The sequence below is a fragment of the Pseudochaenichthys georgianus genome, chromosome 17 (genome assembly GCF_902827115.2).
Source record: "Pseudochaenichthys georgianus chromosome 17, fPseGeo1.2, whole genome shotgun sequence".
NCBI lineage: Eukaryota > Metazoa > Chordata > Actinopteri > Perciformes > Channichthyidae > Pseudochaenichthys > Pseudochaenichthys georgianus.
This window is the reverse complement of record NC_047519.1, coordinates 7,929,116-7,944,196: the sequence shown is the minus strand read 5'-3', so window position 1 is coordinate 7,944,196 and position 15,081 is coordinate 7,929,116. Positions and strand designations below refer to the sequence as shown.

General features: G+C 42.5%; 1 protein-coding gene across 1 annotated transcript; it reads right to left on the bottom strand.

The window, feature by feature from the left end:
- Positions 1 to 435: 435 nt before the first annotated feature.
- On the bottom strand, positions 436 to 9,396 carry LOC117462158 (procollagen galactosyltransferase 2-like). Its single transcript, XM_071206383.1, has 8 exons — positions 9,270 to 9,396; positions 8,808 to 8,967; positions 8,458 to 8,518; positions 8,275 to 8,381; positions 7,252 to 7,384; positions 7,025 to 7,152; positions 6,319 to 6,525; positions 436 to 721 (listed from the first exon to the last, which is right to left on the bottom strand). Exons 1-8 carry the CDS (start codon positions 9,394 to 9,396, stop codon positions 436 to 438), a joined length of 1,209 nt encoding a protein of 402 aa, XP_071062484.1.
- Between the last annotated feature and the right edge of the window lie 5,685 nt (positions 9,397 to 15,081).

The window sequence follows — 15,081 nt, the reverse complement described above, 5'->3', positions numbered from 1 at the left end:
GAAGTCAAATCCCGAAGTGCTAAGCTCAATTCTAGGGAAGCCAAGAGGTAGTGCCCCCATTATATTAGGGCTGGACCCCCTTTTGGCCCTCATGTGGGCACACATTCCCTTAAAGGTTCCAAACTTACAGCTTCTTATCTGGTTTGTGCTCATTTAATTCGGAGTTTGTTAGAATATCTACCACTGAAGATTAATATCAGCTTAGATGATTAGGGTGGGTCTAAGAGAATATATTTGTACTCAAATGTAGTTTTTATACCTTAACTATTTCTATTTATCAATACGTTTTCTCAAATGAACGCAGAAATCTGTTTTGTTTTACAGAAATGTTACATTGCACAGAAAAGGTGAAGGAATATATCTTGTTGCCTGGTTTCTACCTGGTGCCCCCTCTGAGGATGATATACTGACCAGGGTGTTGGACCTCAGTCCCCCTCAGAGTTCATCTCTGTTTCCACTGGCAGAGAGAGGAGGCGTGGCCCCCCGAGCTGAGTGGGGGGCCGCAGGAGGAAATGCTCCGTCCTGAGTGTCCTGCTCCCGCCCACGTTTGGTTCTGTCTCTGTCCCAGTCTGTCCGCACAGCCTCATCGTCCCAGATGCTGGAGGTCTCAGTGTCGCTGAAGTACCCCGGTGCTCCCGTGTAGTGTGTGGGGAACAGCAGCAGGGGCTCCACTGAGAACGCTCTCAGGTCCCTCGGCTCGTAATACTGCAGGTACTCGTCTCTGAAAGGGCAGGGAGGGGACAACATTGCTTTAGCTGAATACAAAAAACTCTAACTACGGAGTCCTAGGAGTGCCATTGAAAGGAAAACATTGGTGAAAGTAAAAGGAATAAATAATTGAAAAAAAAGTGGAAGTATAAAGAAAATATACATTTTCTCATATAAGAAAAACAATCCAAATGTGTCTATTCCTTAGAATAATCTACCCACTGTTTGTGCTTTTCCGTATCACGGTATATCTATTCCCTAACAAACAAAAGCAATAGGGAAAAGAATAAATACAAAATCAAGAGCATGTAAGGGAGGAAACTTATACAAAATGTACACCACCCCAAATTGATCATGTTGTTGATAGTGCTATTAGTGCCATGCGAATAAAATTAGACTGTTGCTCCTTTGAAAAAGACGAAAATAAAACAACAGACTAGCTCCATGGCATAATGCCGAAACCCGCAAAATAAAGCAAGTGTCGAGACAACTTGAAAGGATATGGCGTTCCACTAAACTTGAAGAATCTCGTTTAATTTGGCATATTACTCTCAATGAATATAAGAAAGCACTGCGTAAAGCGAGAGCAGCCTACTACTCTTCATTAATAGATGAGAATAAGAATAATGCAAGATTTCTTTTGAGCACTGTAGCCAGGCTGACAGAGAGCCACAGCTCCACTGAGCCTTCTATTGCCATAGCACTCAGTAGTAATGATTTTATGTGCTTTTTTAATGATAAAATGGTTACTATTAGAAACAAAATTAATGACCTCTTGCCTTTGACCAGTATAGTGTTATCAACAGCTCCCGGAAACGTAAGTTCTAATATTACACTAGATAGTAAATTAGAATGCTTTTCAGCCATAAACCTTGAACAATTGAATTCAATGATTCTTTCTTCTATCTAAACCATCAACGTGTACCTTAGACCCAATTCCAACTAAGCTGTTGAAGGAAGTTTTTCCATTAATTAGCACTTCTTTATTAAATATTATGAATATGTCTTTATTATCAGGCTATGTTCCACAATCATTCAAAGTAGCAGTGATAAACCCGCTTCTTAAAAAGCACAACCTCGATCCAGAGGTTTTAGCCAATTATAGACCTATTTCTAATCTTCCGTTCCTCTCAAATATTCTTGAGAAAGCGGTCGCAAAACAGTTGTGTGATTACTTAAAAAACAATGATTTATTTGAAGATTTTCAGTCTGGCTTTAGAACACATCATAGTACAGAGACAGCTCTGGTTAAAGTCACAAATGACATTCTAATATCCTCAGACAAGGAACTTGTCTCTATTCTTGTTTTGCTCGATCTCAGTGCTGCATTTGATACTATCGACCATGATATCCTATTGCAAAGACTAGAGCACTTAGTTGGCATACAGGGAACTGCTTTAGGCCGGTTTAGGTCCTATCTATCTGAACGCTCTCAGTTTGTGTGTGTCAACGATGAATCTTCCATGCAAACCAAAGTGAGCCATGGAGTGCCACAGGGCTCACTGCTCGGACATATTTTGTTCACATTATATATGCTTCCGTTAGGCAATATTATAAGGAATATACATGTACATTTCCATTGTTATGTGGATGATACTCAACTATATTTAGAATCTACGAAACACATTATCTAAAGATATATTAACTATGGATGGCATTAATTTGGCCTCCAGTGAGACTATAAGGAATCTTGGTGTTATATTTGATCAGCATTTATCTTTTGACGCCCACATAAAATTAATCTCAAGGACCGCCTACTTCCATCTACGCAACATTGCCAACATTAGGCATATCTTGCCTTAAAACGATGCAGAGAAATTAGTCCATGTATTTGTTACTTCAAGGCTGGATTATTGTAACTCTTTATTATCAGGGAGTACCAAGAAGTCAGTCAAGTCGCTTCAGCTGATTCAAAATGCTGCGGCTCGTGTACTAACCAGAGTTAGGAAAAGGGACCACATTACTCCTGTTCTGGCTGCCTTACACTGGCTCCCTAAAGAACACAGGATAGAATTTAAAATTCTTCTTCTCGTCTACAAAGCCCTTAATGGGCAGGCGCCATCTTACCTTAAAGAACTCATTATACCCTACTGTCCAACTAGGGCATTGCGTTCCAATAATGTAGGGTTGTTGGTTGTTCCTAGAGTCTCTAAAGGTACAATGGGAGCCAGAGCCTTTTCTTATTAAGCTCCACTTTTTTGAAATCAGCTTCCAGTTTGTGTTCGGGCAGCAGACACCCTATCCGTTTTTTAAGAGTACGCTTAAGACCTTCCTTTTTTATAAAGCTTATAGTTGATAAAATAATCTAATACGAGTGCATTGACGTAGACACGTTGTGCCTCTTCACCTATACATCTCAGTTCTTACTCTTTTTCCTTACTGATGGTATGTAATTTGGTTGTGTGTGTAGACGGTGGAAGCAGGGAGAGGTATATACGTGCCTTGATCCCTGCCGAGTCGACGCACAACTGTTGACTGGTGTCAGTGCCAGAAACACTTTTTAGGAGCAATGCGCTCATGGTATAGATGTAATTTGGTTGTGTGTGTAGACGGTGGAAGCAGGGAGAGGCATACACGTGCCTTGATCCCTGCCGAGTCGACGCACAACTGATGATTGGTGTCAGTGCCAAAAAAACTTTTTAGGAGCAATGCGCTCATGGTATAGATGTGGCGCATACATCTTAGTTCCTACTCTTTTCCCTCATCCTATCCTAAGGGAGTACATGTACGTAAATCAAATCAAGTTCTATTTATATAGCATATTTATATAGCACATTTAAAAGCGATTTGTGGTCGAGCCAAAGTGCTGTACATGTAATAAAAACACATTACTACAATCACAATAAAAGACAATAATTGATAACAGAAATATAAAAAACAAAAACACAGGGAAGAGTCAGGTGTCGTGCTCCGCTCTGACTAGAAGGCCAGAGAGAAAAAGCGTGTCTTTAGTGTTGATTTAAAAACCCCTAGGGTCCGGGCCGACCTCACATGGAGGGGCAGAGTGTTCCAGATCCTAGGGCCAGCTGCTGCGAAGGCTCGGTGCCCTCTGGTTTTGAGCCTGGTCTTGGGCACTATCAGCAGCAGCTGGTCAGCAGACCTTAAAGCTCTGGCTGGGGTGTAGCGATGGAGGAGTTTGGCTATATAGGCAGGAGCCAGCCCATTTAGGGATTTTAAACAAATAAAAGGATTTTAAAATCAATTCGGAACCTAATTGGAAGCCAGTGCAGTGAGGCCAGAATTGGGGTGATGTGGTCCCGCTTTTTGTGGCCAGTCAGAAGACGTGTAGCTGCGTTCTGCACTAGCTGCAGGCGTGTAATTGAGGCCTGGTCCATACCCACATACAGAGCGTTGCAGTAATCCAGTCTCGAGGTAACAAAGGCGTTAATAACCCTTTCTAGGTCTTTAAAAGATGAATACGACTTGGTTTTGGCCAATAGTCTCATTTTAAAAAAGCAGGATTTGACTACGGTGCTGACCTGCTTGTCGATTTTAAAAGTGCTAGTGAAGGTCACTCCAAGGTTCAGGACAGAGGGGAGGATGTTTTCATAGAGAGAGCGCAGAATATCAACCGGAGAGGTTGGGGTCCAAAAAAGATTACCTCAGTCTTGCTCTCGTTGAGGTTAAGGAAATGTTGGCACAGCCAGGATTTGATCTCTGTTAAGCAGTCCATCAACTGCTGTAGTGAGTGTTTGCCATTTGCTTTGAGAGGCAGATCGGCATCATCGGCGTAGCAGTGGAAGGGAATATTGTGTTTAGTGAGAATTGAACCTAGGGGCAGTATGTACAGTAAAAAGATGATGGGGCCTAGGATAGAGCCTTGGGGAACCCCACAGCTAAGAGGGGCTTTGGCAGATAGGACCTGAACCATGCAAGGGCAGAGCCTGTGATGCCAGTGGACTGTTCGAGCCGAGACAACAGGATGCTATGGTCCACAGTGTCAAAGGCAGCAGTCAGGTCTAACAGCACCGAGACAGCTGGGCTACCTGAGTCGGCGGCTAGGAGCAGATCATTAAAAACTCTTAAAAGGGCTCTTTCAGTGCTGTGCATGGGTTTGAAGCCAGACTGAAACTTTTCATGGATGTCATGCATGGTTAAGAACGATTGCAGCTGGACATAGACTACTCGCTCCAGGGCTTTTGCGAGAATGGAGGGGTCGAGATTTTTCTTTTTACTGTAAGTAGTGGCTGGACCACGGCATGTTTGAAGGCAGCTGGGACACATCCTGAGCTAAGAGAGGTGTTTATGAGTAATAAAATACTTGCTCCAACTGATTTGAAAACATCTCTGAGAAGGCGAGAGATAATGCTGTCTGAGGGGCAGTTTGTCGGCCGCAGGTGCTTGACTACATCCGAGAGAGAAGAGAGGGATACAGGCTCAAAGTGGTCGAGGACAGCAGGGCACAGAAAAGGAGCAGGATCTGGAATGTGCTCTATTTTTGCTGCTTTGACTGCCGTCTGGTAGTCGGATAGGCAAGCACGAAGGATTTCTAGGGAGACATGGAGTTTATCCTTTTTCTCTCTGCACGCCTGCAGGTCATAGACACGTTGTGCCTCTCCACCTCTGTTCCTTACTTCTTACTTGCTACCCCTTTCCCTCAACCTATCCTAAGGGAGTGCATGTACGTAGACACGTTAGTTTTGCTGCTATAGGCTTAGACTGTCGAGGGACACCTTACTTCTTCCTTCTCTCTGTCTGTACCCGTGTACTAATGTTCCGAATAACCCAGCTTCCCCCAAATTTCTTTTTGGTGTCTATCTACGCCGGGATCCTGAGTCGTGGCTGATCCTGTTGCTGTGGTCCTGTGTCCTGGATCCTGAATCATGTGTCCTGGATCCGGAGTACTAGATCATGAGTCCTGGATCCTGTGTCCTGGATCCTCTGATTCTGGATTTAAGTCCTGGACTTCGAGTCGTGGCTGAACCTGTCTCTGTGGTCCTGCCTGACTCTCATCATACTACTTCCCTGATGGCTCCCACAGGATTGTTGACATCCTCATGCATTTCCAAACATTTGGACTACCTATGTTGTAAATGTATTATCTTTTCTATTTACACACGGCATCTATTGCACGTCTGTCCTGGGAGAGGGATCCCTCCTCTGTTGCTCTCCCTGAGGTTTCTCCCATGTTTCCCTTTAAACTGCGGGTTTTCTCTGGAAGTGTTTCCTTGTACGATGTGAGGGTCTAAGGACAGAGGGTGTCGTATTGTCATACTGATATTCTGTACAAACTGTGAAGTCCACTGAGACAGATGTAACATTTGTGATATTGGGCTACATAAATAAACATTGATTGATTGAAGAGGAAAAATAATCAAGTATGAAAAATATGTAAACAAAAGGGTACTTTATATGATTTTTATATACACAGATATATACATTTAGAACAAAATAAATAACAAAATATATGAAAATGCTTTAAACAATTATTGTTTTACTTAGTTTTTTCTACTTGTTTGTATTCCTTTATCCTTTACCCTTCATATTTCAACATTTATTTGATCACCTTTTTACGGATTTCTTGTCTTTTTTTCGCACACCGAAGACTCCATTCATCCCTAGTTCTGAAGGCATTATCATTTGAAAATGCGTACACTGGGTGACACTCACTTGGGGTGCTTGTTGAACATGATAGGCAGGAACTCATCCACAGGCAGCATTTTGTTCAGGGGCCTCGCCTGCAGGAGCTTGCGGGCCCCGCTCAGTGACGGGACGTATCCCAGGGTCCAGTAGGAGTAGTCGGGGTGCACCAGGTCTCCCACTCCCTCCACCCTGCGCTCCGGCTCCTTCACCTGCAGGCGCTTACGGCCCACATAACTGAAGAGGAGAAGAAGTGACAGATCCAAGGTGCTTTCAATAAAACATACAAAGGGACATTCCAGAATGTCAGGTAGGTTAGGCCAAGGTAGTGAAACTAAGCAAACTATCTAATTTTAATTGACAATGGTCTGAAAGAAAACTAAATTCTGATCCTTCATTGTTGTTATTGTGACAAATTAAATGTTATTCCATTGCATGTATGCTGAAATAATATATAAGTATAAGCTTTTACTGTGTACATGCTCAAAGAAACGTTGGTCACTGTCATTTAGTGATTCAATAATGAAAACAAATTGTTAATAACATTTATGTAATATTTTTGGCCATTATATATTGGACCATAACCATTTCTGATTTATTTTCAAATAACTGTCAATACTGTAAATATCTAGATTAAATACGAGGAAACTAGTACTACTAGTACTGTACATTTTAAAGTGGAAATCCATACACTTCTCAGGCTCTTATAAAGGGATTAAAGGATTACATGATTAACATTAGGTCCCATTCTAGTCCCACTCTCTGGACATTTTCCATGAGCGTCACCAGCCTGCTGTGGAACCTGGGCTCAAAGCTCACGTCGTCCTCCAGAACCAGAACCTGCTGCAGATCCTGCTGCTGCACCTAGAGGGAGACACATGACAGCCTGGACTCTACTTCCTGTCACACTCTGATCCACATCCCACAGCATGTCCCACTGAGGTTCACAGATGGAGGCTGAACCTGTTTCCAGATGTTGTGGTGGCTGAGGAAGCAGCCGATCTCCCCTCTGGTCAGCACACGCTCTGAGTAAGGGTCTTTGTACCCGGGCAGCATGTCGATACCCATGGCCTGCAGCTGAGAGGAGTTCAAGGCTCTGTGGAGAACACATGGACACATATTTCCTCATAATCACCATCTATGGAAGCCTTGAAAGGCCAGCGAGAAAAAAATAATTGGATGATAAATGTTGTATTTGATATAAAGTGTTTTCCCTTCAGGTAAAACAGGGTTTGCAAAGATAATCTTTTGAAGTTTCTTATTTTTTCATTGCATTTAAAAAAAAGTGTTGGCCATGATTGATTTAAGTTACTTTATTTGTACTTGTTAAAACAGTTACGAATTAGGTAAGGGTTAGGGTTTTTTCAAGTGCCAAAATTGTTCTTGGCAAAGTATTTTTTTCACCTGTTTTGCTGTAAAAGGAACAACATGTTGGGGATTAATTATACATTAGATTCCTTTCAGGCTACTTCATATGTTTACTCACTCCACTATATTTATTCAGTCTATATTCACTACTTACTTAGCAGATAAAAAATGTACCTACATTTTTTTTTTTTCAAACTAAACTAGAATTGATCAACCAAGAAATAAATTGTCAGATTTAGAGAAAAATCATAGTTGCAACATGGAAAATGGAAACGTCAATGTTCAAACTTTCCGTGTTTGTGAGCATCTCTAGGGCTCTTAATGCATGTTCCTGCAAGAGTTGGCCTAGTTCTGCCTATTGACCATGAACATGATCAAAAGATGCAAGTAATTGGGCCTTGAGTTACAATTATGAATAGGCTACTTCATACCAGCTATAACACAGATACATGAGTAAATGTAATACATTTATATGATCAATTCTTCTTACTTTTGAAACTTTTGATCGTACCTAAAGCTTAGTCATATTATTGATTATTGTTACATTGTTATGCTGTTAACGTATCTGAATGCTTCTTCCAGCACTACATAATACATGCAGTTTAATGTGATAAATACTTGCCGTCCACGGCCTCCGTCAGTGTAGCGTTGATGCCGAGGCCGGACAAAGAAGTCAACATCCTGTCTCTCCGGTCTGAGCGGCGCTTCAGGTTGATCAGAAAGATCTAGCAGAGGATAAGAATAAAGTCACTGTTGAATCTAAACTGGAAGATACATCTGCTGTTGTTAATATATCTGTACCTCATCAAATCCCATCTTCCCTTGCTCTTTGGGCAAAGTGTGAATATGCCGTGAAGGAAACTGGAAAGTAAAGTTACACATTCACATTTCACATGAAGTATGGTAAATGTGTCTTTTGCTGCACCGCCTGTTGCTTAAAAGGGAATTTCAATGGATCTGTTCAACTTCTAACTGATGTGAAACACTCAAATAAGAGGGGGAGGGCTCTAACAGACCAGTGAGACATGTGTCAGGACGGTGAGAGCAAAAAGAACCAAATGTGCTCACACAGAAGAACGGAAAGAGTGAGCAGAGATAGAAGCATTCAGAATTGAAATGATCCGTGTCAAATACAATAAATGCATCTTCAGAGGAAGTGCTTACTGAGAGCCTCCGTCAGTGTGTGGGAGAAACTCTCCTCCTCTTCCTCCAGCGTCTGCTCTGGTTGGAGGGGAACTGGTAGATATCCATAGTGGTCCTTGTTGCACACATACATCTGAACCCCCGCAGAGGAGCACACAGAGCGGAGGGCTTTTTAACATGCAGCCGCACATGGATTTACCTTTAATCGTTAGCATAGCCAGGGGTGCACATAACTTGTTTGCCCTGGTTCTCAAAGGAGCACCTGGAGATGTTGCTTGGTGCTCATCCTTAAAATTAAATAAACCGTAACTTTTGAGGGGGTCTTGACTTTATTTGCCAGACACACGGCACTGAACACACATGCAGAGGTGAACACAGAACACACACGCAGAGGTGAACACAGAACACACATGCAGAGGTGAACACAAGACAACATTAGCACGACCAGTAATCCTACAAGCTGTCCTCACTTCCCTCCTGACTGTTCTCCTCACTGTCTTCTTCTGTCAAACATGGTAGCTGATGATGTAGGCCTACTTTCTCTCTGGTTGAGTCAGAGCCAACAGCTGGGTTTGGGTCGAAAGTCTCTGTTGTCATCTTAGACAAGCGGATGTAATCAAATAAGTATGTGAACATACCCAATAACCTACCATAGCCAATAACAAATTAATGTAACTTGTTTATTTATATTGTTCATTCATATCTTAATTTACCTTAATATTTATTTATTTATGCTTTTTTTTTTATCTCCAGTTTTAAAGGATATTTTTGGTTACTGTCCTATAGTATACATTGGAATGATTTCAAACCTGTTTATCCCAATAATTATAAAGGAGTGCCTTGGAAATATGTGTTTACATAAATTGTGACCAAACAGTTTGAACTTAGACTAAAGTGAACTATCTAAACACTCAGAGTCCTTACCTCACTGAGCTGTAGTTATCAGCCTCTCAGTCTGACTGGAGAGGACTCTCCCTCCACATTATTGTAGAAACATCTTCTTCTTATATCCGTTAAAGCAGCTAGCACCAGATTATAATAACAACACCGCCGGTACCGGTGCACCCTCCCTCGAGCTGCTGGTGCCAGATAAGCCAACATCCGTCATTTTCATCACTTACAGCGCCCATCATACAGGACAAATGAAACGTGTAACCGGTGTGAAAAGGGTGTTACATTTACTTAATTGTGAATATCGTTACATCAAGGCCGAAAATTAGGATGAGCACCAACGGTCAAAAATGGTTTTTTCCCTCCCAGAGGCCAGAGCTGCCAGCGCAGGGCCTCCCCAGATCTGGCGCCCTAGGCGAACATCTATTACGCCAGTGCTACGGGCTACAGTTCTATGGGATTAGTTTTGTATCATAAAGATAAAGCAACACTTTCTCAGAATAAAACAAAACTATGAGTTTAAAAGAAGAAAAAAACTGAGTCAAGCAAAATAAAATAAATTTCAAAAATAAAACTATAAGTTGCAAACAAATCATTTGTGTAATCATGTAAACTATAATTCTTTTTTCTTTGTTTTAACAGGTTTTTGTTTGCAGTTCTTGTTTCTTCTTTCTCAATGATCAGACTTTTGCTCTCGCTGCAGCTCTCTCTTTTGCGCTCCCTCATTTTTTGTTTGAGATTCTGACACAAACCTCCCAGGTGGGCGGGACTTTCAAGGGTGCGTCCCCATTGGCTACTCAGTTTTTGAGTGACAGCCCAGTCCTCCAGCGATTGTGCAGGCAGCTGCGGTGCGTTGGCTGCCTGAGCGTGGATAGAACACCCGCAGAAGAACCAGCATTTCAATTATTATAATACTACAAGTGAACATATATATAAGTATTGATCATCTGTGTTGTTTGTGCTGTACTATACGGTCTGTTTCTTTATTGTGGTAAGTGAGAAGTAAAGCTGTGCTATGAAAGTTAGCTTTTGCTACCTTTAGATCCATAACAATGCAAGCTAAGTAGCCTAACAGTTAGCTACATAGCTAGCAGTGGGTGAGCGTTCAGACACCGGCGCACACACTCAAACTGACTCGTGTGCCTGACTCTACCAACAGGCTTTCATGATTCTGTTTAGATATGCAAGTATAAGCAATGATAGCTTATTTTATTAACATGCTAATTTGATATGAAAATCAATGGAGGCTGAGTTAACTTTGTAGGAAAACCTACAGGCCATGACTGCCCCTGAGCTGTGTTTTATTTGTTAACTTCATATTTTTCATTTCCTAAAACATTTATTTTCCTCTCATATTAACAGTGTGGATCATTGAGACAGCGTGGCGTCCAGAGCATGGTCCAGAGTCTTATCTCGTTTTCCCACTTCCTCTGAGGGGACAGCACGGAGAAAGACCTGCACCAGCTTCATCCACGCTGGCGTTACTGTTATCACTTGCTCAGTGTCATTTCATTTGACCAAATGTCTTTACATATACATGCAGGCCCGGACTGGCCATCGGGAGGACCGGGAGGTTTCCCGATGGCCTGGCCTGTTAAGTGGCCTGCTGGCCTGAGGATTTTTTTTTAATGTATATATTGTGAACGCAACGCTGCGCAAATGTGGGTCTGACTCTGCCTCACAGAGGGTGACTGGCTGTCTACACATGATGTGGCCTGCCGACATGGCCACTTTCATACAGATCATACTAATGAACTTGATTGGTCTCTTTTGCGGCTTTCACACCAGCGCTTTTCAGTTTCTAGCTCCGAGCGGGAGCTTTTCTGGTTCAGCTCCAGTTTCCCTTTTCAGCTCCCGCTCTGTGCACACCGCCCACTGGCGCCCCAGAGCTGCCCTTGCTGCGTCATGACGTCACCGTTTACATCGCTGATTTGCCCCCCAACGGCAGCTCACAACAACAACAACAACAACTGCGTCGGGTCGATGATCGTGTTGCTTTTAATCACACGAAGCCAGAATAAATTGAATAACGACTTCTCCAACCTTATACTTTTCTCCAGAGTGCCGTGGTTCATTGTTTATTAATGTGTTTCTGCAGCATTTACCGACCGCTGCAGTGCTGGCTGCTCTTCCACAGGAGTTTATTCTCCAGTTAGCTCCCGGTTAGCTCACACTGCAGCGGCCGCTCTAAAGTATTCACTGTCCGACTCACACAAGCAGCTGATGCATATCCCCAGCTCCCCTTAGCCTAAGTGAATGTGTGTCAGTCTGAATTGACACTGTTTGGTATTACAACGCTGTTATGAAAGTTTCTCTGGTATAAAACGGGTGATGTTAGCATAGCAACCGAAGCTAAACTGACTACTTGCATCCGATAGCTGCAATAATACAAAACAACACGTCTGCCTCTCTCCACAATGATCGATAACAGTGAACGGATGGTCAAAGTAAGGCACAAATAAACAGAATCACACGAAGCCTGGTTAGTGTTGCCTGACTTTATAAAGTGTGTTTATAGGCACTACTGCTTGTAGGCAGGCATAACAGTCGACCCATGGGAGGTGGGTTTAGTTTCCTGCACGCCTCGACGTAAGAGAGACGTAAGCGACGTCACCTCTTAGCTCCAAAGCTCTTGCCTCTGGACCGACAATTTTTTGGAGCTGGAAATGAAGCGGATTCCGGAGCTAAGAGCCGGCGCAGCTCCGGTGTGAACTGGAAAACCCAGCGCTTTTCAGGCTCTAGCTCCGAGCCGGAGCTGAAAAGGCGCTGGTGTGAAAGGGGCATTTGTTTCATTCAAGCTCGGGAGGGTGTGTGTTAGTGTATGTGTGGCGCGAGCGAGTGAGATAAAGCGCGCACACCGGTTACATGTATTGTTGTTGTTAGCATCTGGTGCTAGCTGCGCTAACGGATATCAGGAGCTTTTTCAACAACAAGGTGGTTGGAGAGTCCTCTCCAGTCAGACTGAGAGACTGATAACTACAGCTCAGGTGAGGTAAAGGACTCTCTGAGTGTTTAGATAGTTAACTTAGTCTAAGTTAACTATTTATGTAAACACATATTTCCATTTGAGGGGGGAGTGATTAGTAAAATATGCATGAATAATAAAAAAAAAAATGTTAACTAGGTGAAAAAAGGCAAGATAAACTATTAAAACTTGTTGAGAGCTAAAACTAGTCTTTGCTTCTGCCTCAAAGAGGAGCAGGGGCAGAGGAGGGAGACAGGTGAGGCTGGTTCAGGAGCACATACACACTCACAACTATAAATGAACCAAAAACAAATAAATAAACAAGTTTCAATGTTTTTTCATATTGGATATGGTATGTTATTGGTTATGGCCATGTTTTTATGATTTTATGATTATTTAAATGTATACAGTTATGTTTCATATGGGTGTAGTCTCTTTATTTCCCCCTCAAAATGCACCAGATTGATGCATTTAAGTCCAACATTTAAAAACAAATCTTACCGGGGGGCATGCCCCCGGACCCCCCTATAGGATTTGAGGTCCACCCCCACTTAAAATATGTTCACATAGGTTCCTAAATAGATTTGCACATTTTTTAAAATAGTAACCCATGTTCATATGTTTTTGGGTAGTAGATTTAGAGGGCTATCACTACGGGCAGCAACGCTGTAAAAATTGACAAATAAATCCAGCAAAATGGCACACAAACTGGTAGTGGCCTGGCTGGGTGTATAATTCCCGGCCTGACTTATTGTCCCAGTCCGGCCCTGAATCTGGTGCATTTTGAGGGGGAAATAAAGAGACTACACCCATATGAAACAGAACTGTATACATTTAAATAATCATAAAATCATAAGAACATGGCCATAACCAATAACATACCATATCCAATATGAAAAAACATTGAAACTTGTTTATTCATTTGTTTTTGGTTCATTTATAGTTGTGAGTGTGTCTGGGCTCCTGAACCAGCCTCACCCGTCTCCCCCCTGCTCCTCTTTGAGGCAGCAGCAAAGACTAGTTTTAGCTCTCAACAAGTGTATTACCTTTTTTCACCTAGTTAACATTTTTATTTTATTATTCATGCATATTTTACTAATCACTCCCCTTTCAAATGGAAATATGTGTTTACATAAATGGTGTCCAAACCGTTTGAGACCCACAGAGAACTTAGACTAAGTTAACTATCTAAACACTCAAAGTCCTTTACCTCATCTGAGCTGAGGTTATCAGTCTCTCAGTCTGACAGCAGAGGACTCTCCCTCCATCTTGTTGACAGCTCATGATATCCGTTAGCATCTGGTGCTAGCTAGCTGCGCTAACAACAATACACGTAACCGGTGCGCGCGCTTTCTCTCTCGCTCGCTCGCGCCACACATATACACACCCTCCCGAGCTTGAATGACACCACCAATCGAGGGCATTCGTGTATGATCTGTATGAAAGTGGCCATGTCGTCAGGCCACATCATATAGACAGCCAGTCACCTTCTGTGAGGCAAAGTCAGACCCACATTTGCGCAGCGTTGTGTTCACAATACATACATAAAAAACAAAAAATCCTCAGGCCAGCAGGCCACTTAACAGGTCAGGCTATCGGGAAACCTCCCGGTCCTCCCGATGGCCAGTCCGGGCCTGACAGATTGATGCATTTAAGTCCAACATTTAAAAAAAAAAATCTTACCGGCCCCCCTAGAAGATTTGAGGTCCACCTCCACTTAAAATATGTTCACATGGATAGGTTCCTAAATAGATTTGAAATTTTTTTTAAATAGTGACCTATGTCCATATGTTTATTCTGGGGTAGTAGATTTAAAGTTTAGGGCTATCACTATGGGCAGCAACGCTGTAAATATTGACAAATAAATCCAGGAAAATTGCACAAAAGAAAACTGGTAGTGGCCTGGCTGGGTGTATAATTCCCGGCCTGACTTATTGTCCCAGTCCGGCCCTGGGTGGAGTGCACCCTGATGGTCCTGCAGCTCCGAGGACCCCTGATGGTCCTGCAGCTCCTCTGTGCTGCCGGGCAGGAACAGCCGTCCTGATGAAAACACTAAACATAATATTAATAATAATCCAAGAGGCATATTTCCAGCAGGGCACCTGGATGTCTCTGTAGCCTCAGACTGGTTCTCTCTCTCTTCTCTCTCTCTCTCTCTCTCTCTCTTCTCTCTCTCTCTCTCCTCTCTCTCTCTCTTCTCTCTCTCTTCTCCTCTCTCTCTCTCTCTCTCTCTCTCTCTCACACACACGTATACTGTATATTATTTGTATCATTTGATTCAAAAATGTGTTTATTTATTTTGTGGAATGGTAAGGAAACGTAGGCCTACACTTCATTTTTGGTCTATGCCACCTTATAGATAACAATAATCTTTTAGAAAATGTATAGCCTACAAGCAAAAATAATATGGATAGTTCAGAAGGTTT

Bases quoted from the DNA above. Each gene is read 5' to 3' on its own strand.
- LOC117462158 (XM_071206383.1), bottom strand. From the start codon at position 9,396: ATGACAACAGAGACTTTCGACCCAAACCCAGCTGTTGGCTCTGACTCA. The intron at 8,519-8,807 runs CTGAAGATGCAT...CTTTACTTTCCA, and splicing joins GCTCTCAGTAAGCACTTCCT to GTTTCCTTCACGGCATATTC. The intron at 7,385-8,274 runs GTATTTATCACA...TGTTCTCCACAG, and splicing joins ACGGAGGCCGTGGACGGCAA to AGCCTTGAACTCCTCTCAGC.